Source organism: Zootoca vivipara, chromosome 1, assembly GCF_965207765.1.
Source record: "Zootoca vivipara chromosome 1, rZooViv2.hap1.1, whole genome shotgun sequence".
Taxonomy (NCBI): domain Eukaryota; kingdom Metazoa; phylum Chordata; class Lepidosauria; order Squamata; family Lacertidae; genus Zootoca; species Zootoca vivipara.
Genome location: NC_142582.1, coordinates 105,250,970 through 105,275,346, shown reverse-complemented (window position 1 = coordinate 105,275,346; position 24,377 = coordinate 105,250,970). Strand labels below are relative to the sequence as shown.

Sequence of the window (24,377 nt, the reverse complement as noted above, 5' to 3'; positions counted from 1 at the left end):
TCCTAACAGACTTCACATAGTCATTTGGTTAGCCACTATGAAAACAGGATGCTGGACTAAATGAGCCTTTGGCTGAATCCAGGAGGGTTCCCCTTATGTTAACTGCCTCCTCTCAAATTGACATCAGTTCGTACCAATTTGTGTGTGAATATACCTATTCAACTGTGCAAAACCCCAAACAGTGTACAGAGGACCATAACAACCATAACAATAATAAAATTATAGAACATCAACATGAGTAAGATACATAAGCAAAAACTTTTTGACATCTTAAGCAAGGCTTAAAAGCATAAAAGAATAGGCTTTTCTTAAAAGGCTTAAAAGAATAAAAATGTATTAAAGTGTTTTCTAAAGGTTGTGAGGTTTAAGCCCAGATGACCTCCCCATTGTCAGGAAGTTTTTTAGGCTGCCTCCTGTGAACTCTCGCAATTTTACACAGCAAAGGACTTTCAACCAGGGCTCATTGCACGAGGATGCAATCTTCTTGCTCCGAGCCTTGTAAGGCACTTTGTGCCTCAGCCTTAAATATAATTACATCGCCGCCCTAAATACACAGCAGGGTTAAATTGTTTCCTAAATTTTAAAATACAAAGCCTTTTCAGAGAGGAAATCCAAAACTAAGTATCCTTTTTAAAGATATTCATACGAGTTGATAAGAATAGGTACTTCATATCAACCCTGTAGCTAAAAAATACCGATGAACCTAATATTGTACATGCTGTGACATCCCAGCATGTCAGTTCTCCCAGCTGTGACACAGGGAGAATGGGCTTAGTTAATACATCACAGCCCTTTAAGAGCAAACTCAGGTAGTGAGTGCCAACAGAAACTGAGCTAAAACGGGGTACTGAGAAATTTGATTAGAGGGGGCAGTAATCAGAAATTCAAACAAAACTGGGGGAAATTCGGAGATTATGTGAAGAAGCAGTGCCCCCAAATTAAAACTTGGATTTATTTTTAATATTCTGTTGAGATCCCTAGAAAGATTGTAAAGGAAAGCAGTATTACTGTATATGAACTATGTAACCCGGGACGAGGACAAGTGGAAGTCGACCTAAAGAAGAATATACAGTGGTACCTTGGTTTACAAACACAGTTGTTTCCAGAAGTCTGTACTTAACCTGAAGTGTACTTAACCTGAAGCAAACTTTCCCATTGAACGTAACGGAAAGTGGATTAATCCGTTCCAGATGGGTCCGCGGAGTACTCAACCTGAAGCGTACTTAACACGAAGTATGAGTGTAATTGGTTCTGAGAGTCCGTACTTAACCTGTCCTGAAGTGTACTTAACCTGAAGCGAACTTTCCCACTGAAAGTAATGGAAAGTGGATTAATCCATTTCAGACAGGTCCGCGGAGTACTTAAACTGAAAATACTCAAACCGAGGCATACTTAAACCAAGGTATGACTGTATGTGAATATAAAAGAAACTATCTTATTTGACAATATATGGATATATCATCTACCCGATTGAGGTTATGATTTAGATACTTATTGGTAGGTTTTTTAAAGTTGTATATTGTTAATAATAGGTGTGTTTGGTTTGGTTTAAAAAAATTATATTATTTCTATATTATCTGCTTATATTTTACGGTATCTGGATAATTTGTGTAAAATTTAATAAAGATTTTAAAAAAACAAAAACGGGGTACTGAGAAACCAAAGAGAGGTATCGGCCAACTTAGGTGTGAGGGGGAGCCTGTCCAATAAGGACTAAGCACACTCATGTTGAGAAATAGAAACTGGGAATTTGGTGTGGGGGTGGCTGGTCTGCTGGGGGAGGTTGTAGCAGGTTGGCTGGACAGTTGCTGGGAATCGCAAGTAGGCAGTGCTGTGGCATTCAAGTGCTGCTTTTGCATTTCCCCAAAACATTTGGTTTACCACTATGAGAACAGGATTGTGGCCTAGATGGGCCATTGACCTAATTTAGCAGACTCTTCTCTTCTTATAAACATTCCTATTGTGAGATAAAAAAGACATTGTAGTATTTTGTGGCAGGTCCCACCTTTTTGTCTAACTCGGCATTCCTTCACAAGAAGTCTACTCTAAATAGACTAAGCGAACTGGAAAAACGTATTCTCTCTTTTACAGGGTATGGTGGGCTCTCAGGCCAGACTCTGAGCATTTGTGACTGCTGTTCAGACTGCATGGCTGTGTCTCGCTTATCTTGTATGAAGGTGGAATCAAAGCTTTGCTTTTCTACATGGAAGACTTGACTTGCATATTTAGGTTAATGTGCCCTGCTCTGTCACTACCAACTCCACGGACTGCAGTTTAAACACAGATCCAGAAGACATTGTTTCTGTTTTGTTGGTATTACAGGAGCAGGACTTAGGAAAACTGGAATAAATAATTGTTATTACAAACATATATGACAAATGCGTTACAAAATAAATTGTGAGAACTAAATAGTTCCTCATGTTATGGTGGAGAAATTCAAATTATGGACTGTGTCATGTTTGACCTTTCAATATATTAACTTGTTTTCAATTGTGAAACCAATAATACCATCTAAACCTACAAATCATTAACTCCCGCAATGTTTGCTGGAGATCTTCATTCGCCCTGAAAGTCCCTCTTATCATTCCACACCTGGGCTGCTCTGGAGCTGACTACTATCATGGTGAGACACATGTGGGCAGAGATTCCTGAAACTCAGGTCATTGACGTGAATGACAGAGCCACAACTGAAAGCAGGGATGTCTATCAGGTAGATCGCAGGATGAAAGAAAGTGATCACCAAATAATAATAATAATAATAATAATAATAATAATAATAATAATTTATTATGTATACCCCACCCATCTGGCTGGGTTTCCCTAGCCACTCGGGGCGGCTTCCAACAAAACATTAAAATACAATAATCTATTAAACATTAAAAGCTTCCCTAAAGCTTCAGATGTCTCCTAAAAGTCTGGTAGTTGTTTTTCTCTTTGACATCTGGTGGGAGGGCTTTCCATAGAGCGGGTGCTACTACTTGTAATGTAATGTAATGTAATGTAATGCTGGCCCCTAAAAATAGCTCCACAACTTTGGCCTCCCCCTAAAAATAGCTCCACAACTTTGGCCCTTCCCTCCAATGACAATGGGTAGATCACTGCCAGTTTTTTTATACTGGATTGCAGTCCCTTGGGAGTTGGACGTCATGCTACAATGTAATAATGCACAACATATCCCACTTCAATGCATGGGACAATTAAGAAGAGATTTCCAAGAATTTTGCCCCTAGCACTTTCAGTGTGAGAACACTTCAAAGTGCTTATCACGTTCATCCTGAAATAGGTAAGTGCACCCACTTTGTGGATTGGAAACAAACAAACTCAAAGGTAAGTGCCTTGCCCAAGGATAGAGTAGACTATTTGATGACTCAGTGGCATCATAAACTATTGTGCCATGTTTTAGACCACGACTAAAAGTTGCCGCTTCTATTCAGGTCACTCTGTTCAAGTGATCTCCCAGAAACCAGGCCCCACTAATTCCCAAGGTCCCCAAAAGAAGACAACCAGCTTAATTTCTGTATAGCTGTGAGGAAAGCATACAGATCTGAGTCTTTACTTGAAAGGGAAATAAGGTCACGGGCCACACTGGCTGGGAGTTGGAGTCCATGGAATATCTGGAGGTCCCCCATCCCTGATCTACAACTATAGCAAATCCTAAAACTGATGCCAGCTACCGGTACTTCCTCCCACAGTCTAGGTATCCAGCATGCAATAGTACAGGGGTAGGCAACCTAAGGCCCATGGGCCACAAGCATCCCACAGGGGTCATTTAACAGGTCCGCGAGCCGCCCCTGAACCAAGCCACCCGCTCGGTGAGTCCCTGTGCGCTGTGATAAACTGGTGCAGCACGGAGCGGGGACTTGCTTCTGCAGCGTCGGATGCCGGAAATTGCTTCTGCAGAGATGCAGACGCTGGAAATCGCGGGCACACGCACTCATGCGCGCACACAATCCAGCCCACGAAGAGATCTCTGCTGGAGTGAACTGGCCCAGGCGAGGTAAACCTTGCAATAGCAGATCAGAGCAAACCTGAAATTTAATATTCTTCTTGTCATTTCTTCCGTTTTTACATGTTCAGCTGGTGGTTACACAATTAGGATAAAATAAATTTGGTCAGATTTCTTCACTATCATGATGGGCAATCCTCCACTTTGCATGTGGTTCAGAGACAGTTTCCAATATAGTTGGCAGGAAAACTACAACAGGCTCTAAGAACAACTTTTAATTTGGATACAGCAGGTGGCATTCAACATAGCATTACTCAGAGTGCATCCATTGAAATTAATTAACAATGTTAACATAGAATCATAGAGTTGGAAGAGACCACAAGGGCAATCCAGTCCAACCCCCTGCCAAGCAGGAAACACCATCAAAGCATTCCTGACAGATGGCTGTCAAGCCTCTGCTTAAAGACCTCCAAAGAAGGAGACTCCACCACACTCCTTGGCAGCAAATTCCACTGCCAAACAGCTCTTACTGTCAGGAAGTTCTTCCTAATGTTTAGGTGGAATCTTCTTTCTTGTAGTTTGAATCCATTGCCCCATGTCTGCTTCTCTGGAGCAGCAGAAAACAACCTTTCTCCCTCCTCTATATGGCATCCTTTTATATATTTGAACATGGCTATCATATCACCCCTTAACCTTCTCTTCTCCAGGCTAAACATGCCCAGCTCCCTAAGCCGTTCCTCATAGGCATCATTTCCAGGCCTTTGACCATTTTGGTTGCCCTCTTCTGGACATGTTCCAGCTTGTCAGTATCCTTCTTGAACTGTGGTGCCCAGAACTGGACACAGTACTCCAGGTGAGGTCTGACCAGAGCTCCATTAATTTCAACAGGTCAACTCTAAGTAAAAGTCAGTTGACTACTACCCAATGTTTTGTGAACATTGTTAAACAAAGAGTAAGAAAAGCAGATAGAAGCACTATATTAAATAAGAGTTTGGATTTGATATCCCGCTTCATCACTACCCGAAGGAGTCTCAAAGCGGCTAACATTCTCCTTTCCCTTCCTCCCCCACAACAAACACTCTGTGAGGTGAGTGGGGCTGAGAGACTTCAAAGAAGTGTGACTAGCCCAAGGTCACCCAGCAGCTGCATGTGGAGGATACATTAAAGTCAACCTTACTTTTTCACTTATTCCTTTATTAAATGCAAAAGCAAAATGAAAACGTTTAAGCATTATTTCCTCAAAGTAGCCAAAGACTCACACAGCCTGGCAACCCAGAAGGATATTCCAGAAAACTTTTTGTCTACAATTAAAATGAGCCTGAAATGTCTGTCAGTGAGAAAAAGAATTAGTGAGCTCTGCCAGGCCTTTCAGGATTTTTGGAAGGAAATGAATGCAAAGGCAAGAGACATCACCTCTCTTTTCAAGTGGTGCATATAGCCTTACTTGACACCCCACTGCACTTTGGCCCATTTTCTCCAGTCATGCTTCAGCTCTACTCAAACACAAAGACATATTATACTTTCATTTGGTTTATTCCCCCAGACACCCAGTGTAAGATATCTGTGATCCTCCCCCCCCCCCTTTATTTAATTACAGTGGTACCTCAGGTTAAGTACTTAATTGGTTCCGGAAGTCCATACTTAACCTGAAGTGTACTTAACCTGAAGCGAACTTTCCCATTGAAAGTAATGGAAAGTGGATTAATCCGTTCCAGGCGGGTCCGCGGAGTACTTAACTTGAAAGTACTCAACCTGAAGCGTACTTAACCCGAGGTATGACTGTATAGGCATTGGAGTTGGGGTGTTGGGAGTGATTTCCAGTGGACCACAGTATAGATAGAGGGCAACCCCAACCAAAAATACAGTGCTCGTGTGTTTAAGTGGATGCATTTCCTCGAATAAACATGGAAGTGGGCACGTGATCCTTTCCCATGTAAGAACTGCCTTAGTGGAGGAAGTATATGACCAGTGGTACAAGCAAACCCACTGATGGACACCCTCAGGGTCCACAATACGTGGACACCCTCCAAGTACCACAATCCTCCACCCTCCTTTCCAGGCTGGTTTGCACAAAACACAAATACGGTAGACTTACTCAACCTCACCACACACAAATAATGTATATTGTTTTCTAATATAGCACAAAGGACTCCATTTAGAAAAGCAATCTGAACTTCCTTAAAAAAGAAAGAAAAAAACAGCTTTGGCAGAGTTTGTAGTAAGCCTTTATGGACTGAACATCTGAAATAACCACATGCAGAAATGCATAAACATGGAGCTATTCAGGGGGGAAGCAGAATACCACAGGGAGCATGGTCATCAGCTAAAAAAATCTGCAGAGTAACAAAAGAAAGGCAGGTATAACTCCTGTATCAACACATAAGAAAGCACAGCTGGAAATGCGAACACGTCTTGCGACCAAATAGCCAATGACATGGCACTTTCAAAAAGGACTTCTGACCTGGTCACAACTCATCTGGGAGGTTCAAGTCACTGAGCAGCATCTTCCTTTATTTCCAGCACTCAAGCAAGTGTGCCATCACTTCTGTCATCAAAATTGCACCAACCACATACTAAAAAGGAAATATTAGCCGACTTGGGGAAGCACCAAAGTTTGCACAAATACAAACAAAGGGGGGTGGGGACTAAAGAGATGGGACTCAAAAGCATCCCAATGAGGGCTGAGCATGTTCACTGGACATTAAGTGCTGACTCACTGTTGGGGAGGGTGGAAAGCCAAAAGGGAGGAAGAAGGGAATGGAGAGACCTGGAAGAGAAGAAGGCTGGTTGACTGGGACAAGGAACTGGTTGACTGGGACAAGGAGCATGTTGCAGGGAGGGATTGTTGCAGGTCCAACCTGCGGCCTTTAAGTCAAACTGGCTTAATGTTTATCCTACAGTCTCTTTTTCCTTAACAGTGCAATCTTACCCATGTTTAAATGGAAAATTCCCACCGAGTTCAATGAAGCTCACTCACCGGTAAGTGGACCTAAAAGTACAGCCTCAGGGTCTGATTTCTAATGGCTACTGTCTAGGAGGAGAGACTCAGGAACCAAACAGGTTTCCAAGTGTGGGGAAACCATACGTGAGTAAGCACCACTCAGATCAAAGGGACACTCCAGAGCAAGGTAGGAACAGAGCAATGTAGTTGGAATATCAAACAAACACATTTAGCAATACCAGTCACCTGAATTTCAAAAGTTCTCCACAATTTGCTAAGACACAGAAACCTGCCAAAGTGAACTTGAGAATCAAACCCCCAACAAAGGATAGCAGTAACATTTTTTTTAAAATTAGTTGCCCGGGGTCAGCTGAAGGCAGCATGGGAAGATGCTGTGAAGCTCCTCCTCCTGCCTCCCAGGAACAGCGTCATGGCCAAGGGGAGACCAAGAGGGTCCCATCCATCAGTCAGAGAAGGAGCAGTTGCAGAACACCTGCTATCCCCTTGCAAGCAGAAAGGATGCTCCATTCCAAATGCCAGCTGCACTGGGACCTTGCTTTACATCAACCAAGGAACAAGAGCCCCCAAAAGACTATTCAATAAGGAAATATCAACAAGCAAATAAATAAAAAGAAAATGGCCTTAACTCAACTAGAGAGAAATGCCTGCTTATTCTTCACCACTTTGTTCTGGCCTTAAAGACCTTATTTCCTTCCTCTACTTTTCCCATCCTCTCCCCTTCCCTGCTGTGTCTTTGTAAGCCTGGTAGCAATGCCCCTCCCTCCCTCTCTTTTTAATGTGAACTTCTTTGGGAAACAAAGACGTTTCTGAAAAGCAGCATTAAGATATAGTAAAATAAATAATCACACCTGTTTTGCTGGCTACTACTAGACCCACAGGGGCAGACGACACATGGCTACACTCTATTTCCTCCTCACCAGGGAGATATTTCAGCCATGTAAAACTCATACAAAATGGTAATGCCTGCAGCTATGTGATGAAGCCTTACCAGAACGGTGCTTGTTCCACAAATCCCACTGTCAGCCATATGTATGGACAGCAGCCTTGAGCAGAGGAGAGGAAGTCCCTGGTACATGTGGGTTCTGGGGATTGGATGTGTCATTGCCATAAATGCAACCAATCCCAAAAATAAGTGCACTGCAGTCAGGCCCAAGCTAAGCGCCAACAGATGTGCTAGAGAAAGTGGTATGCAGTCTATTTGTGTCTCAGTGTTGCTTCATTCCCCCTCAGGCTGGCATCTAGTTTTACAAACCCAGTCATTTCTTCAGGAGCCACACCTCTGCTGGAATAAAACACACACTCCACTTTCTCCCCTGGACTTTAGAAGCAATTCAATGGTCAATGGCAAATCTGGAGTGCCTCCTGTAATTAGAACATTCCACTTCATTCAGCCATATGGTTGCATTGGGGTTTGTCCCACAAACCACTATGGCCTCCCCTGCCCCCCTCACATTAAAGCTTTGCCACCTCTTGGTTAAGGGTTTGTGGGAGATCCAGACCAACACCCTGCTTTTGTTTCTGCCTCCCCATCTTATCTTCCTAACAATCTTCCCCTCCCATCTCATCTTCATCTCATTCACAGGCAATAAAGCATAAAAATGAATCCCTTCACCTTCCATTTATGCTACAGCGGGCATCTTTGGCAAATGAATATTATAATGAGCCCTAGTTGGCCTTGTTGTCCTATAAAATCTCCTTTTTGCTCTCACCTAAGAATCCAGATTCTAACACCCACCACGGCAAGAGTAAGAAGGGAAAGCAAAGAAGATCAAAGCTCTCCAGGATGCTTTGGAGTTGTTAAAATCCACAACAAGAGAAACTCAGCTAGAATGTACCGTATTTTCCTGTGCATAAGACGCCCCCATGTATAAGACACCCCCTATTTTGGGGGACTCCAAATTGAGAAAATGGGGGGAAATTGTATTCGTGTATAAGATGACCCACAATTTTGAACTTAATTTTTAAATTAAGAAACCTAGTCTTATACACGGAAAAGTACTGTATATTGCACATCAAGAAATGTACCACTGATGCTAAGAGGATGCCAATACTAAGATCTGTTGTATTTTTGTGCATTTCAGGGGTCCCACAAGCCTATACTGTAGATACTTTCCTCTCACACATGGGTGCTGATGTGGCCACCTTGCACTCTGGAAATAGAATATTTGACTATAAAACTGACTTGCCTTGCAGGATTGTTGTAACATTCGCAACTCGATAGTGCTCATGAAGCACTTTGAACACTATGCAAAGATTAGGCATTACTGTTCCTTGGCCACCTTCATTTATTTATATTATATATTTCTCTTTGAAATGTTTTCTGGTATTTCCTGGGAAAATTCCATTGCCAAACCCTTGCCCAGCTCATTTCAGTCTCCCTCCATTGCCAGAATCAAATGCACATCCTAGTTCAGTTCAATACTCAAATAAAACTTGTCTTTCATATGCAGACTTTTGCCCCTCCTGGGCTCACATTCAGGGCAAAGTTAAAGCAGCAAGGTAATAATAATAATAATAATAATAATAATAATAATAATAATAATAATAATTTTATTATTTATACCCCACCCATCTGGCTGGGTTTCCCCAGCCACTCTGGGCGGCTTCCAACAGAAAAATAAAATAAAATAATCGATTAAACATTAAAAGCCTCCCTAAACAGGGTTGCCTTCAGATGTCCTCTAAAAGTCTGGTAGTTATTTTTCTTTTTGATATCTGGTGGGAGGGCGTTCCACAGGGCGGGTGCCACTACTGAGAAGGCCTCTGCCTGGTTCCCTGTAACTTGGCTTCTCGCAGCGAGGGACCCGCCAGAAGGCCCTCGGCACTGGACCTCAGTGTCCGGGCAGTGCGATGGAGGTGGAGACGCTCCTTCAGGTATACTGGACCGAGGCCGTTTAGGATGAGTTAATCTAGCTGGCTAGCAGGAATTTATAGTCACAATATGTGAGGGACATAATATAAGGACACTACAAATGTATGTGTGAATGTTCTGAAAAGCATATTGCAATTATCCAATGCACTTTTCTTTGGCTCAGCATATACGGTAACCCTCAAAGCCGGCGAGGAGGTGAAGCAATTTGCCTCAGGCAGTAGATCCAACCTGTGCTTTGCCATTGTGCCACTGCCAGCCCACTGCCCATGCTGCTGCTACAACGTCCTTGCCCTCACTGCTATTGGTGCACCTTCACCACTGCCGCTGCATCGTACAGGCAGTGAGGGTGCAGCTGCAGACAAGGGTGCAATTGTGGTGGTGAGGCCGGCAACAGTGTGGGCACAACACTGGGGGTAGGGAGGGGGCCTGGATTGGGGTGTGTATGTCAGGTGGCGGGACATTTCGCCTACAGTGGCAAAATGTCCAGGGCCACCCTTCCAGCCCGTGTATATTTTATCAGTTCAATAACATATAAAATAATATAATATAATATGCAAGAACTTAAAGGCAGTCTCTGCCGAACACCATTACCATTTATGGCTTCATTTGCAGAAATTACATCTAGTTTAATGTGGCACCAAAGCCCTCTTTGGATAGCCACCAAACATAAGTCAAACATGTTAGGTCACAGCAAACTTTCTCTTTGAAAAAACTACAGTACCAGACAAATTATTATTCTAAACAAAATGACAGCGTAGCTGAAAGGCAGAGGGCTACTAAAAACATTATGAACAGCTCAAGGAACAGTACTCTGTGATATCGCATCAAACATTTCATAAGAGATACTATCCAGACTTTTGTCCTTGAAACAAAAGCAAAGTCTGAAAGATGTGTCTAACATACCACGTCCCCAATGGCAACCCAAACACATTGTCTCCCTATCTCAGTGTTTGCATTCTGGGTTTAAGGTCAAGATACTTAGCTGGAGAGCAGGGAAGCAAAAGGAGTCTCATAGATCCCTCTTGCAACATCGTGTGTGGTGCGTTCCAAGAAATCGTGTGATAACTTAAACAATGAAAAAAGCACAAGTGGGGATTATTTAGAATGGGGCAAACATGCTAGCTGACAAGCCTTTAGAATAAATGTTGGTAATTAGATGTTATCTTGCGTATCTTGGGCTACCTGAACCAGGGAAAATTGTGAAAGATAGAAAGGCAATCCACTGATTCCTTCTCTTTCAGTAACTTTGTTGTTGTTTAGTCGTTTAGTCGTGTCCGACTCTTTGTGACCCCATGGACCATAGCACACCAGGAACTCCTATCTTCCACTGCCTCCCGCAGTTTGGTCAAACTCATGTTCGTAGCTTCGAGAACACTGTGCAACCATCTCATCCTCTGTCGTCCCCTTCTCCTTGTGCCCTCAATCTTTCCCAACATCAGGGTCTTTTCCAGGGAGTCTTCTCTTCTCATGAGGTGGCCAAAGTATTGGAGCCTCAGCTTCACGATCTGTCCTTCCAGGGAGCACTCAGGGCTGATTTCCTTAAGAATGGATAGGTTTGATCTTCTTGCAGTCCATGGGACTCTCAAGAATCTCCTCCAGCACTTTCAGTCACTACTTGTTGGCAAAGAAGATCACTTCCTTTCAGGCTTTACTTACTGTATGTTCTACAAGTTCAGTATCAGCAGAAGTGGATTTGGGGGAGGGAGGGTGACTGGTTCTGGTGCACTTGGTGCCAACACTACAGTACGCTGCAGGGCTTTGCAATTATAATGTAGTGAATTGAGCAAAATGGGAGATAAGAGGTGGGAGGAGGAGGAGGAAAATGCAGCAACAGCTGGCATCACATGCCCCCTTCACTCCCGCCGTAGATGGCGCCCAGCATGGGACAAGACTGCTCTGTCCCCGAGGAGAAAAGCGCCGCAGTGTGAGGGAGAGGGAGGGAGGGAGAGGGAAAGAACATGCGTACTGGCGAGCCACGCAGGGATTCCTGGACCGCCCATGGGCCAGATCTAGAAGGCAATTGGGCCTGATCTGGCCTGCGGGCCTTAGTTTGCCGACCCCTGCTCAAATCCCATAGAAAGGTTCTATCTTTGAGTTCTATTTGACCTGTTTGTTTGTTTGTTTCCCTCTCCCTCCCTCCCTCCCTCTCTCTCTCTCTGCATGTGTGCATTTCAAGACAACTCTGACAGAGGAACTGTTCAGCTGCTTAGGTCTCTAACAGCTCAAACAGTTTTACAAAGTTAAGTGTCTCTGCTATGAAGAGCCATTTAAAATGCATCAATGGTACTTGTTGTGAGAGATCATTCTTAAGGACATGCAATTTCAGTCCGGTGAGACAAGCACACTTATCTCCTTTCAAATGTGTACAGCGATCTTCACCATCACCTTCATATGGAAACATTTGCTTCCAACGACACTGACTTTTAATGATCACAGCCATTATTACGCATATATCTTCTGCATATGCAGAACTCAGGAATACTGCCTGAAAGCCAAGGCATCTTCTTATTGTGCAATATCAGCATCAGGCACTTCCCTTTTGCCTTCAGCAATCCACACCTGTGAAGGGGGAGAACCTGAACACAGAGCATTCTTATACAGAAGCTGGAGGGAAACTTATTTTATTTGCTCTTGTTCAGCTCCGTAATATCCTGATTTTAGAAAATAAAATGATTGAGCACAGGAGATGCTATCAATAATATTCTGTCTAGGTCAAACAACTGGAGAGCAGCAAGCTTGGTAGGAAAATAAAGAGAGATTTTCATGTAAGAGGATCCATCAAGTTTGCAGGAGTACTAATACATCCCCTATGGTGGCCATTCATTGCAAAGAAAATGTTCCAAATACAAGCGATTATAAAGTAGCTTTGTTTGTTTGTTTGTTTGTTTGTTTTGTTGCCCACCTGACTGGAAGCACACTTGTCTCCTTTCAAATGTGTACAGCAATCTTCACCATCACTTCCAACAAATTATAAAACAACAGTAAAATATCAAACATTAAAAACCTACCTGCCTCTACCTATTCTGACAGAAACATGGGCTTTCATACTGCTTTTGTTTGTTATTATGTTATGCAATTTTTGTGTTTTTTAGTATAAACTGCCTTGTGGTCCTCACTATCTTAACAACAGATGGTTTAACAGAGTGTGATTCACCCAATGAGCCCTTGGCAAGGACTTCTGCTTCCCCAAATCTCCTCTTCTCAGGCACCCACTCAAACTGGCTTGCTGTGGGCAGGAAGGGGAGGAGAGCATTTCAACTAGCTAGCTAGCTAAAACACTTGCACTGACAGAAGGATCAGAAGAGCATATTGCTGAATTCAACCCATAGACTTTGAGGGTTGGAGGGATATTTGCATGATCTTATATTTAAAATGAAGGTCTTAGTTTCACAGTGAGGCTAACCACAAATGCAAAGGCAGGAGAGACCTGCGATTCCCTCTTAAAAGCGGCAAACGTGTGTGGGAATTCCCTTTGATGCAGCAAAATCAGCATTTAGGGAGACATCACGAGAGCAAGGGTAGCCAATGCTGTGGTCGCAGATGATGAGAGTTGTTGGCCTAGAGCATCTGCTGGATTCCACAATGTCTACCCCGTGGAAGAATAGAGAACATTGAACACTTCCGCCACATGCACAAACAAACTCACCAGAGACAATTGTACTTTGATGTACACGTACATTTCCTTTATTTCCCCCTGCCCAGGAAGCCACTTTTTTGATAACAATGCCAATTTTGAAAGGAGGGGGAAGTATAGAGCTCAGATCTGTTGCCAGTACTGTATCACAAGAGAGCCACTAATTGTTTTTTACTGTCTTTACTGATAATTTTAATATTTATCAGAGTAGAGGTTTTACTACAATCATGCAGTATTATAAATGTTGGTTTAAATATACAGTATATATATTGGAAACCAGTAAGACATATGAAGTAAAATAAAAGGGGGGACTGCACAAAATAACTGGATTGTTATTTTAACTTCATAACAAAGTTCTGAAAATTCAGTAACAATAAAAATCTGGAAAACCACCATATGCTGTTCGAAGAGCGTGAAACACTGTTCTAGACTTCTGCTGTTTGCTAGGAAAGGTACAGTGGTACCTTGGTTTGCAACCATTTTGGATTACAACCCTGTCAAACCCTGAAGTGTGTGCCCCTTTTTTTGGATTACAACCTATTTCTGGGGATTACAACCATTATTATTTTTGAGGCCCCATTGGTGAAAGTGTGCCTTGGGTTACAACCTGTTTTGGTTTACAACCGGACCTCCGGAACCAATTATGGTTGTAAACCAAGGTATCACTGTACTGAACTTTAGCAGAAGCACATCCCTAGGGACAGTAATGGGCTGGATGAGGATGAATAAATGGAAACTTAAACAAGATACATGCACTCCCCATAGCTTTCAGGTTTTCCCTTTTCTCGCGAGGAAGCCTATTCAGCATAAGGGAATTTCCCTTTTAAAAGGGGAGAACTTGACAGCTATGGCACTCCCAGTCAGGAAGGATGCAGACTCTGGAATAGGGATTCAGCCTGTTTTGGATGGGATAGTACTCACCTTGAAGAATCAGACTCACAGCCTGAGCATCCTCCTGGGTTCTGCCTCGCACCAGGATGCCCAGGATGTGCCAGGAGCACTTATGCCTAATTTAGGCACTTATGCCTAATTTAGGCTGGTGCACCAGCTATGCACATGCCTGAGGAAGTATAGCAACACATGTCTTACATCTAGATTTACTTCAACCTTTGAATACAACAACTCAGGGTCTGGCCAGATACTCTACCCCCAACAGGGATGGGCGTTTATTAAACCTCTCGTTAACAGTCATGTGTAGCACCTTTAAAACTAATCACATTTTGCTGCAATCTTGCTTACCAGAGTCAGAAAGTAATTTCAGTGGGCTTTACTTCTAAGTAAACATGGGAAAGGGAGTATAGTTACTGTGACATAAACCCACTCCTGCCCATATAAGATTTTGTCACAATAAAACATGTTTGCTAAGCTGTCGTGATTAGTGTACTGATTAATGAACTGAAGTGAAGTTCCAGAACTTCTGCAATATATTCTGGTTGAGTGCGATCCTATAGATGTCTACTCAGAATGAAATGCCATTGAGTGAAATGGGCACGGGCATAAGATTGCAGACTAAGTTCTACCACTGAAAGGAATGTGCTGTCAGATACAAGAGGCACATAATTATCTGGACATTTTGAAACAGTGGAGCAGGGATGGAAGTTGTATTAATCTAACCTGATAATCTTTAAGGTTTCACAAGTAACTTCTATTGTTTGTTGCAATACATAGAAATGAAACCATAATTCTAATTGCAAAAGAGAAGGCAATTTTTTATCTGCTGGCTTACTTTTGATACAGGTGTTTTCTGTTTTCCTCTAAATTGTACATCTCTGACAGTGGAATTTTGTATACTGTACATTTCTTATCAGAGAAAAGCCCCAATGAGTTAAAATGAACTTGCTCCCACGTAAGTGCTCATAGGGTAGCAGTTTATGTTACCTCTAAAGTAAGCCTCCACTGTTTCTCTGCAGATATGGAGAGGAAGGGGAGGAAAATGGGTCCAGGGATTAGCAGTCACCACTGAGTAAGTGGTAGGGTCTTCTTAGTGGATGCACCAATAACACAGAACACCTTGCCCCACGAAGCTGGAGTCAGTGCCCTCTCTCCACTGTTGCTTTCCACTGGTTAGTGAATCCTTTATGCTAGCAAGCTTTTAGCCTACAAAGTAGATCAGAGGTGGGAAACCTGTTTGGCTCCACAGGCCAGGTCCTCATCAGGATTGGTCTCTCAAACCAAATCTGAGAGATGGGTGGCCTGCCTGTAAATCATCTGATATCACAACGGCATCATGTTATTTGGTGTTTTGAAGTCCCAAAATCGGAACATCAAAGCACATTGGTAAAATTGGGGGGGGGTATTTTTGCCGGAGTTTCGATTCAACCCCCTTCCTGATCACAGAGGTTTCAATGCAAAGTGACTTTTTCAGGCAAACTAACCACGATTTAACACCACCCTGCTGATCAGCTGGTGAACTAAGTGTACCATCCTGTTGCATTATCTGTGAACACCAGTTCTCTGCAGGGAACTAGTGCACACCACCAATGAAGAATTGAACACCACCACCCCTGCCCACCAGCTGACACCCACCGATCAGTGTGATGCTAGCTGATTGGCAGGGGAACAAGAACTCCAGATGGGTCAATGGCAAATAGCAATTTGGGTTTGCTCTGGAATGTCCTTTCTAGGCATGGGGCAAGCAAAAACATGGATGAGCCCTCTCAAGATCAGATGACTACCTCCTTTCCTCTAACCCCCCTCATCTCTTTCTCTCCCACCTTGCACTACTGAACAAGATGGAAATTGTTAGTATTATTTAATTTGGTGGTCCTCAAACCATGTTTCCCCATGGACCACTGCTAAGAATATTGGTGGACCACTCAATGATTCTTCTGTCTGTTGTAGCAATTATAATGGTGCTAGATGCTGTATGATTTGTAATTGTATTTTTGATCGCTTCTTTCGTTTCAATATGTTGGAGAAGGTTCAACGTACTTTGTCCCTTCTGTGCCCCCCCTAATTTATTTATTTCGATGGTGTTGTCACTGCAATGACATGACAACTTGCTCAATTGATCTGAAAGACTGAAAGAGGCACCTGGACACATAGTGGCTGCTTTGGTGGCGAATGCAGAATGACTAATACAAAAACGGGCCCCCATTAAATGTGCTTTAAATGGAAGGTGTGGGTGTGACCAGAGATCCCTGTAGAGATCAAGTGAGCACTGACAACAGGGCACTTTCCCTTTCTTTTTACCCTGGCATTACCTGATTATAGATATTTGAGTTTTATATTAGTTGTGGCTGTTGCAGCTGAACTGCTGTACAGTAGTTTAATCACGTTGAGATTCATACATTTATAAACAAAAAACTGTAGCTAAGTTTTGAAAGACACAATTTGAATTCTATAAACTTCAACCTGCAACACAACAAAGTACAATATAAGAAATACAAATGCAATACAAATGCAATTAAAAATCAATGCAAATACTGTAGTAAAAGGCAACGGATGCACCATCTCCCATTTTCAGATACACTATGAAGGATCTGAGTAAAGCTTGTGGACTGGACAGCTGGTGATCTGTGGATCATAACTTGGGAACCCGTGGCTTAATGCGTACCCGAATATTTTGCTACCTACCTGGTTACCAAAGACAGCGATGGAGCAGGCACTGGAGACTTCCCGGGACCCAAACCAGACGGAAGCGATGTGGGACGGCATGCCCAGGATGAAGACTTGGGCCAGCGAGCAGACGACCTGTCCCAGGACGGTGACCGGGAAGAGGTGGGGCTTCGTGCTGCCCGTCTTCACCCAGGCGCCCACGCAGTTGAGAGCGGAGCCCACCAGGGCGATGAGGCGCAGCCCCTTCTTGTCGAGCAGCCAGGCGACCGGGAAGAGCAGCGGGATGTAGACGATCATGTAGCACATGGAGAGCCAGTCGATGGCGAAAGGGGTCACGTCGTAGAAGCGCGCGAAGACGACGCTGATGCTGCCGTACTGAATCCACTGGAAAGCGTTGCAGAACGAATAGGCGCTGAAGAGGAACACGATCGCCCAGCGCCGCCGCGTCAGGCGCACCTCCGGCAGAGACCCCGGCGCGGACCCGTTGGGCGTCTCGGCGTCCGCCAGCTCAGACTTCGCCTCCTGCAGCAGGTCGGGCTCGGCTCGGTACCCCGGCGTCCGCTTCTCCCCGAGCTCCGGCTCCCCGCTCACCATAGCGGCCGAGGAAGTGCGCGCTGAGCGACAAGTTCCTCCTCCGACGGCGGGACACCAGCGGCAGCAAGCGCCACCAGCGCGGGCTCGGGGGTCCCTCGCTCTTCCCTCAACCGACAACCCCGGTGCAGAGAGCGCCCCCCGCGCGCACGCCTCGCCTCGCCGGACTTTCTCTTGCGCTCACCTTTCGTGGCTCATGTTGCCAGCTCAAGGTTTGCCTCCACGGCACACGTCACCACGCCCCGCCCACCGAGGCGCGTCAGCCAGAAACCACCTCGGCCCGCGTTGGAAGGAGCTACCTGGACGCCCACTACCACGCCCCTCCGTGCGCGGATTGGCTGCCTGCCCCCCGCCCCTCTGCGCTGCTTCCTGCTATTGCTATGGAAACTCTCTCCGTCCCGCGAAAAAGCCTGGGGAGGGGCACAGAAAGTGGCGCAGGCGCCCCACGACGGTCCCGTCCGGGAGTCTGCAGCCGCGCGGCGTCGTTAGCGTTGCTCCTTGCGCGAGAATCCCGCAGCCTCCGGGAAAGGGGGGTAGGGGTGGGCCTGCCAAGCTCTTCTCCCACCTTCCGTTCCAACCGTCGCGCCCAGAGCGCGGGAACCTTTTAAGGGAGAGGGTAGCCGGCTCTGTGCATGTAGATAGTAACAGATGCTCATTGCATTATTTTTAGTTTTAAAATATATTATCCCTTTCTAGAACAATGTGGTGCTGATTCCCAAGTCAATACAGTTCGCATCAGGACAGCAGAAACAAACTCTTGTTCTTGTGGTCCTGATGGTGCTCTGACGGAAGTGAATACAGAGTGAAAAACAGCACATGCTGAGAGTATTTATTTACCTTTAACCAGGGCTGGCAAACTGTTATTTGTTTCCTTTTTGCTGTAACATATCAAAAATGTAGAAGCACTTGTAAAGCATGGTGAGGAGGCGGAGAAGAGAAATGCTCACGGTGAAGTAATAAACATGGCTGTCTTAAAGCCCCACCCATATCCCCCACCGACCATTGAGTCCAGAGTTTAAAATTCCCTAGCTGCACCACTGCAGTAAGTTATGCACCGAAAAGAAATTCCATTGATACAGCTTTTCAGCAGCATAAAGCAGAACATTGTAGTGCAATGGTGGAAAGAGCCTTCTGACCTCAGTTGAAGTCGGTAGCACTTGCTCTTTTTGCAAAAGGGCATTATATCATAGAACAGAGTTTCATAAAAACTGAGTGAAATGCTATACAAGCACCTTCAGTTGGGGGACTAGGGCTCTGTACAAAGAGAGCAGCAGCAACCGACAAGTCAATAACAGCTTCAGCAGAGAACTGGGTCAGCTCCTACTGCAAAACATAACACTTGGCTTCTGATGCAAACAAAAGAGCATGTTCTCCCGCTCTTGTGATGGGGAGGAGGAGCATCAAATGCAGCTGCGGACATTTTCGGCATCTTTTACACTGTGGTCCTAAGCATATTTATTTGGAAGCAAGTGTCATTGATCTCAGTGGAACTTAATACACAATCTAGGAAGTAAGGGTTGCAGCCTTGTAAGTTCAAACTGAATCCAGAGAAGATGGAGGTACGGTTAGTAGGTGGTTCATCTGCCCTGATAAATTGTGTTGAGTTTGTTCTGGAAGGGGTACATAAAAGATGAATAAAGTACATAGTCTGGGCACTTGCAGACTGTCTCTTTCCCCCGCCAGGTGAGATTCAATCGCATCTTGGCCAACTCTCACTGCACAATTAAAGCTGATTTGGGAGCGCTTGCAAAACAAACCCACTTCCCCGAAAGATCAGACTTATATTGAAAAGGAAAGTAAACAGAAAATGCACTGGAAGGTGTAGGATAACACATCATCCAATCTCCACACAAATAAATCAGGATAAATGCTCATTAGAGAGCCAGCACATAATCAAATCTCTCTGCAAACAAATCAGGCTGAATGCTCATTGAACAGGTAATCTAGAAGCAAACTCTGTCGCTGGAGGCATAGAGTGCTTCTCTAACATAGAGTGCTATCCAATAGATTAGGCTAGACTAGGGGGACTGAGCTAGTCCTTGTTTTGGGAAGGAGGCAGCAGGGTTCCAGCATTCTGTCTGAGACCACAATGTTGTGTGTGCAACATTCCCTCCCCCACACCGCCCTGACAAGCTGGCGCCTCTGGCCCTAACTGTTCCCCTATGCAACATTTCAGTGCACGCCACTGTAGAGAAGCATTTGTGATTTGTAGGTAGCTGGTTCTGCAAGAAGTTAAGGATTAAAATATATAAATTCAGAGTTGATAAGCCAACTACGGACCCTAAAAACCATTAACTAATGTCAATGGCATTAGTTTGATGCATTCTCTGTTTATAGCTCATTTATGGGCTAGAACCAATTTGGAAAGGCATTTTACTAGCTGTAATGGATAAACATCATGAGGAATAGGCTCTGCAGGTAAGAAAGGTCAATTACCTTTCCAGTATTAAACAGTTCAAACTTCATCTGGCATGCAAGCACAATAATAGCATATGAACGATTTATGAGCTAGGCAGGTTCAACATGTTCTACTGTTGTTGTTGTTTAGTCGTTTAGTCGTGTCCGACTCTTCGTGACCCCATGGACCATAGAACGCCAGGCACTCCTGTCTTGCACTGCCTCCCGCAGTTTGGTCAAACTCATGTTCGTAGCTTCGAGAACACTGTCCAACCATCTTGTCCTCTGACGTCCCCTTCTCCTAATGCCCTCAATCTTTCCCAACATCAGGGTCTTTTCCAACGATTCTTCTCTTCTCATGAGGTGGCCAAAGTATTGGAGTCTCAGCTTCACGATCTGTCCTTCCAGGGAGCACTCAGGGCTGATTTCCTTAAGAATGGATAGGTTTGATCTTCTTGCAGTCCATGGGACTCTCAAGAGTCTCCTCCAGCACCATAATTCAAAAGCATCAATTCTTCGGCGATCAGCCTTCTTTATGGTCCAGCTCTCACTTCCATACATCACTACTGGGAAAACCATAGCTTTAACTATACGGACCTTTGTCGGCAAGGTGATGTCTCTGCTTTTTAAGATGCTGTCTATGTTTGTCATTGCTTTTCTCCCAAGAAGCAGGCGTCTTTTAATTTCGTGACTGCTGTCACCATCTGCAGTGATCAAGGAGCCCAAGAAAGTAAAATCTCTCACTGCCTCCATTTCTTCCCCTTCTATTTGCCAGGAGGTGATGGGACCAGTGGCCATGATCTTGGTTTTTTTGATGTTGAGCTTCAGACCATATTTTGCGCTCTCCTCTTTCACCCTCATTAAAAGGTTCTTTAATTCCTCCTCGCTTTCTGCCATCAAGGTTGTGTCATCTGCATATCTGAGGTTGTTGATATTTCTTCCGGCAATCTTAATTCCGGCTTGGGATTCATCTAGTCCAGCCTTTCGCATGATGAATTCTGCATATAAGTTAAATAAGCAGGGAGACAATATACAACCTTGTCGTACTCCTTTCCCAATTTTGAACCACTCAGTTGTTCCATATCCAGTTCTAACTGTAGCTTCTTGTCCCACATAGAGATTTCTCAGGAGACAGATGAGGTGATCAGGCACTCCCATTTCTTTAAGAACTTTCCATAGTTTGCTGTGGTCGACACAGTCAAAGGCTTTTGCATAGTCAATGAAGCAGAAGTAGACATTTTTCTGGAACTCTCTAGCTTTCTCCATAATCCAGCGCATGTTTGCTATTTGGTCTCTGGTTCCTCTGCCCTTTCGAAATCCAGCTTGCACTTCTGGGAGTTCTCGGTCCACATACTGCCTAAGCCTGCCTTGTAGAATTTTAAGCATAACCTTGCTAGCGTGTGAAATGAGCGCAATTGTGCGGTAGTTGGAGCATTCTTTGGCACTGCCCTTCTTTGGAATTGGGATGTAGACTGATCTTCTCCAATCCTCTGGCCATTGCTGAGTTTTCCAAACTTGCTGGCATATTGGGTGTAGCACCTTAACAGCATCAACTTTTAAAATTTTAAATAGTTCAGCTGGAATATCATCACTTCCACTGGCCTTGTTATTAGCAGTGCTTTCTAAGGCCCATTTGACTTCACTCTCCAAGATGTTTGGCTCAAGGTCAGCAACAACACTACCTGGGGTGTACGAAACCTCCATGTCTTTCTGGTATAATTCCTCTGTGTATTCTTGCCACCTCTTCTTGATGTCTTCTGCTTCTGTTAGGTCCTTACCACTTTTGTCCTTGATTATGGTAATCTTTGTACGAAATGTTCCTTTCATATCTCCAATTTTCTTGAACAGATCTCTGGTTTTCCCCATTCTATTGTTTTCCTCTATTTCTTTGCATTGCTCATTTAAGAAGACCCTCTTGTCTCTCCTTGCTGTTTTTTGGAAATCTGCATTCAATTTCCTGTATCTTTCCCTATCTCCCTTGCATTTTGCTTGCCTCCTCTCCTCCACTATTTGTAAGGCCTCATTGGACAGCCATTTTGCTTTCTTGCATTTCCTTTTCCTTGGGATGGTTTTCGTTGCTGCCTCCTGTATAATGTTACGAGCCTCCATCCATAGTTCTTCAGGCACTCTGTCCACCAAATCTAAATCCTTAAACCTGTTCCTCACTTCCACTGTGTATTCATAAGGGATTTGATTCAGATTGTATCTTACTGGCCCAGTGGTTTTTCCTACTTTCTTCAGTTTAAGCTGGAATTTTGCTATAAGAAGCTGATGATCTGAGTTACAGTCAGCTCCAGGTCTTGTTTTTGCTGATTGTATAGAGCTTCTCCATCTTTGGCTGCAGAGAATATAATCAATCTGATTTCGATGCTGCCCATTTGGTGATATCCATGTGTAGAGTCGTCTCTTGTGTTGTTGGAAGAGAGTGTTTGTGATGACCAGCTTGTTCTCTTGACAGAACTCTATTAGCCTTTGCCCTGCTTCATTTTGAACTCCAAGGCCAAACTTGCCAGTTGTTCCTTTTATCTCTTGATTCCCTACTTTAGCATTCCAATCCCCTGTAATGAGAAGAACATCCTTCTTTGGTGTCATTTCTAGAAGGTGTTGTAGGTCTTCATAGAATTGGTCAATTTCACTTTCTTCAGCTCCGGTAGTTGGTGCATAAACTTGGATTACTGTGATGTTAAAAGGTCTGCCTTAGATTCGTATCGAGATCATTCTGTCATTTTTGAGATTGCATCCCATTACAGCTTTTGCCACTCTTTTGTTGACTATGAGGGCCACTCCATTTCTACTACAGGATTCTTGCCCACAGTAGTAGATATGATAGTCACCCGAACTGAATTCGCCCATTCCCTTCCATTTTAGTTCACTGATGCCCAGGATGTCGATATTTATTCTTGTCATCTCATTTTTGACCACATCCAGCTTACCTCCATTCATGGTTCTTACATTCCAGGTTCCTATGCAATATTTTTCTTTACAGCATCGGACTTTCCTTTCGCTTCCAGGCATATCCGCAACTGAGCGTCCTTTCGGCTTTGGCCCAGCCGCTTCATCAGCTCTGAATCTACTTGTACTTGTCCTCCGCTCTTCCTCAGTAGCATGTTGGACGCCTTCCGACCTGAGGGGCTCATCTTCCAGCGTCATAACTTTTATATGCCTGTTGTCTTTGTCCATGGAGTTTTCTTGGCAGGGATACTGGAGTGGCTTGCCAGTTCCTTCTCCAGGTGGATCACGTTTAGTCAAAACTCTCCACTATGACCTGTCCATCTTGGGTGGCCCTGCATGGCATAGCTCATAGCTTCTCTGAGTTATTCAAGCCCCTTCGCCACGACAAGGCATTGATCCATGAAGGGGGTTCTACTGTAACAAGTCTATAAAATGGTTTTGCATGCATATTGGGTTGGTTTGCATGCATCTTGGGCAGGTGTTGCATCTTGGAACTGAAGTCTAGGGTTGCATATTTCAAATGCAAAATTCTAGGCCTGGTTCTTTGTGTGATTTACCTTAGCGAGATTAGACCCCTCTTTCTAGTTGTAGTTTCATGACTGAAAACTCGTTACTTAATCCCAGTTGTGTGGAATCTTTGGTCACCTATGGTTAACTCCCTAGTCCAGGGGTTGAGAACCTGAAGCCTGAAGGCAGGTGGAAGAAGCATGGAGGGAATGGGGGGGGAGCCAAAATGGACGGAGTGATGGGAGGAGGTGTGGGTGAAAGCCTTCTACTACTGTTTGATTCAGGCCTCTGGCAAAAGTGGCCTGTCCTTCCCCCCTCCCCGAAGCCCATTGTGTGTCAAGCGATGGCCCCACTTACTTTTGTCTCCAGCCATCCCTATTATTGGCTTTGTTGGGATGCAAGGTTGAGTCTTATGCAACAAACCCACTTTCCCCACTTTTTGCAGTAAGGAAAGTGATGAAGAAATGCACTGGAGGGTGTCTGACCTCCCCTCAAAGAAATCAGAATCTAGCCAATGTTGTGTAACCTCTCAGCAAAAAAATCAGGCAGAATGCTCAATAGCAGGTCCAGTGACCATCATAGATAGGTTAGCTTGGCCACAAACATCATTTCCTGTGCTTTCACTAGTTTTTTCTAAACTAGGATATTATTTAGTTTTCATGTCAGATGTTTGAACTTAAATTCACTTCTTATGACTTTAAGGACAAATAACATACTCAAGAGCCAAGAAAACACATTGTAGGCCCCTGCAGCACAGAATCACCTCGCTCTTGACCTGTAGCTAAACCAGATGTGCCCTACACAGCTGCGCCCATGGCCTTCCTTCTCCCCCTTGTGCTTTCAAATTAAGTGGAGAGACATTTATTATTATTTTCATGCCCTAAATTGCACTGTGTTCTACACTCAGGAAAGGGTCTTATGCCAAAGGCTTGCAATTTGAGCGCATCATCAACACTAT

At 44.2% G+C, this 24,377-nt stretch overlaps 1 protein-coding gene across 3 annotated transcripts in view; it reads right to left on the bottom strand.

The window, feature by feature from the left end:
• The window catches only part of FLVCR2 (FLVCR choline and putative heme transporter 2), a 43,759-nt gene extending 24,548 nt beyond the window's left edge, over positions 1–19,211 (bottom strand). For all 3 annotated transcript variants that reach the window (XM_035108203.3, XM_035108211.3, XM_088672476.1), the window contains exon 1: positions 16,991–19,211. In XM_035108203.3, the coding sequence (XP_034964094.3) occupies positions 16,991–17,566 (576 nt within the window). In that variant the 5' untranslated portion in view covers positions 17,567–19,211. The remainder of the gene's footprint in view (positions 1–16,990) is intronic.
• Positions 19,212–24,377: the final 5,166 nt, after the last annotated feature.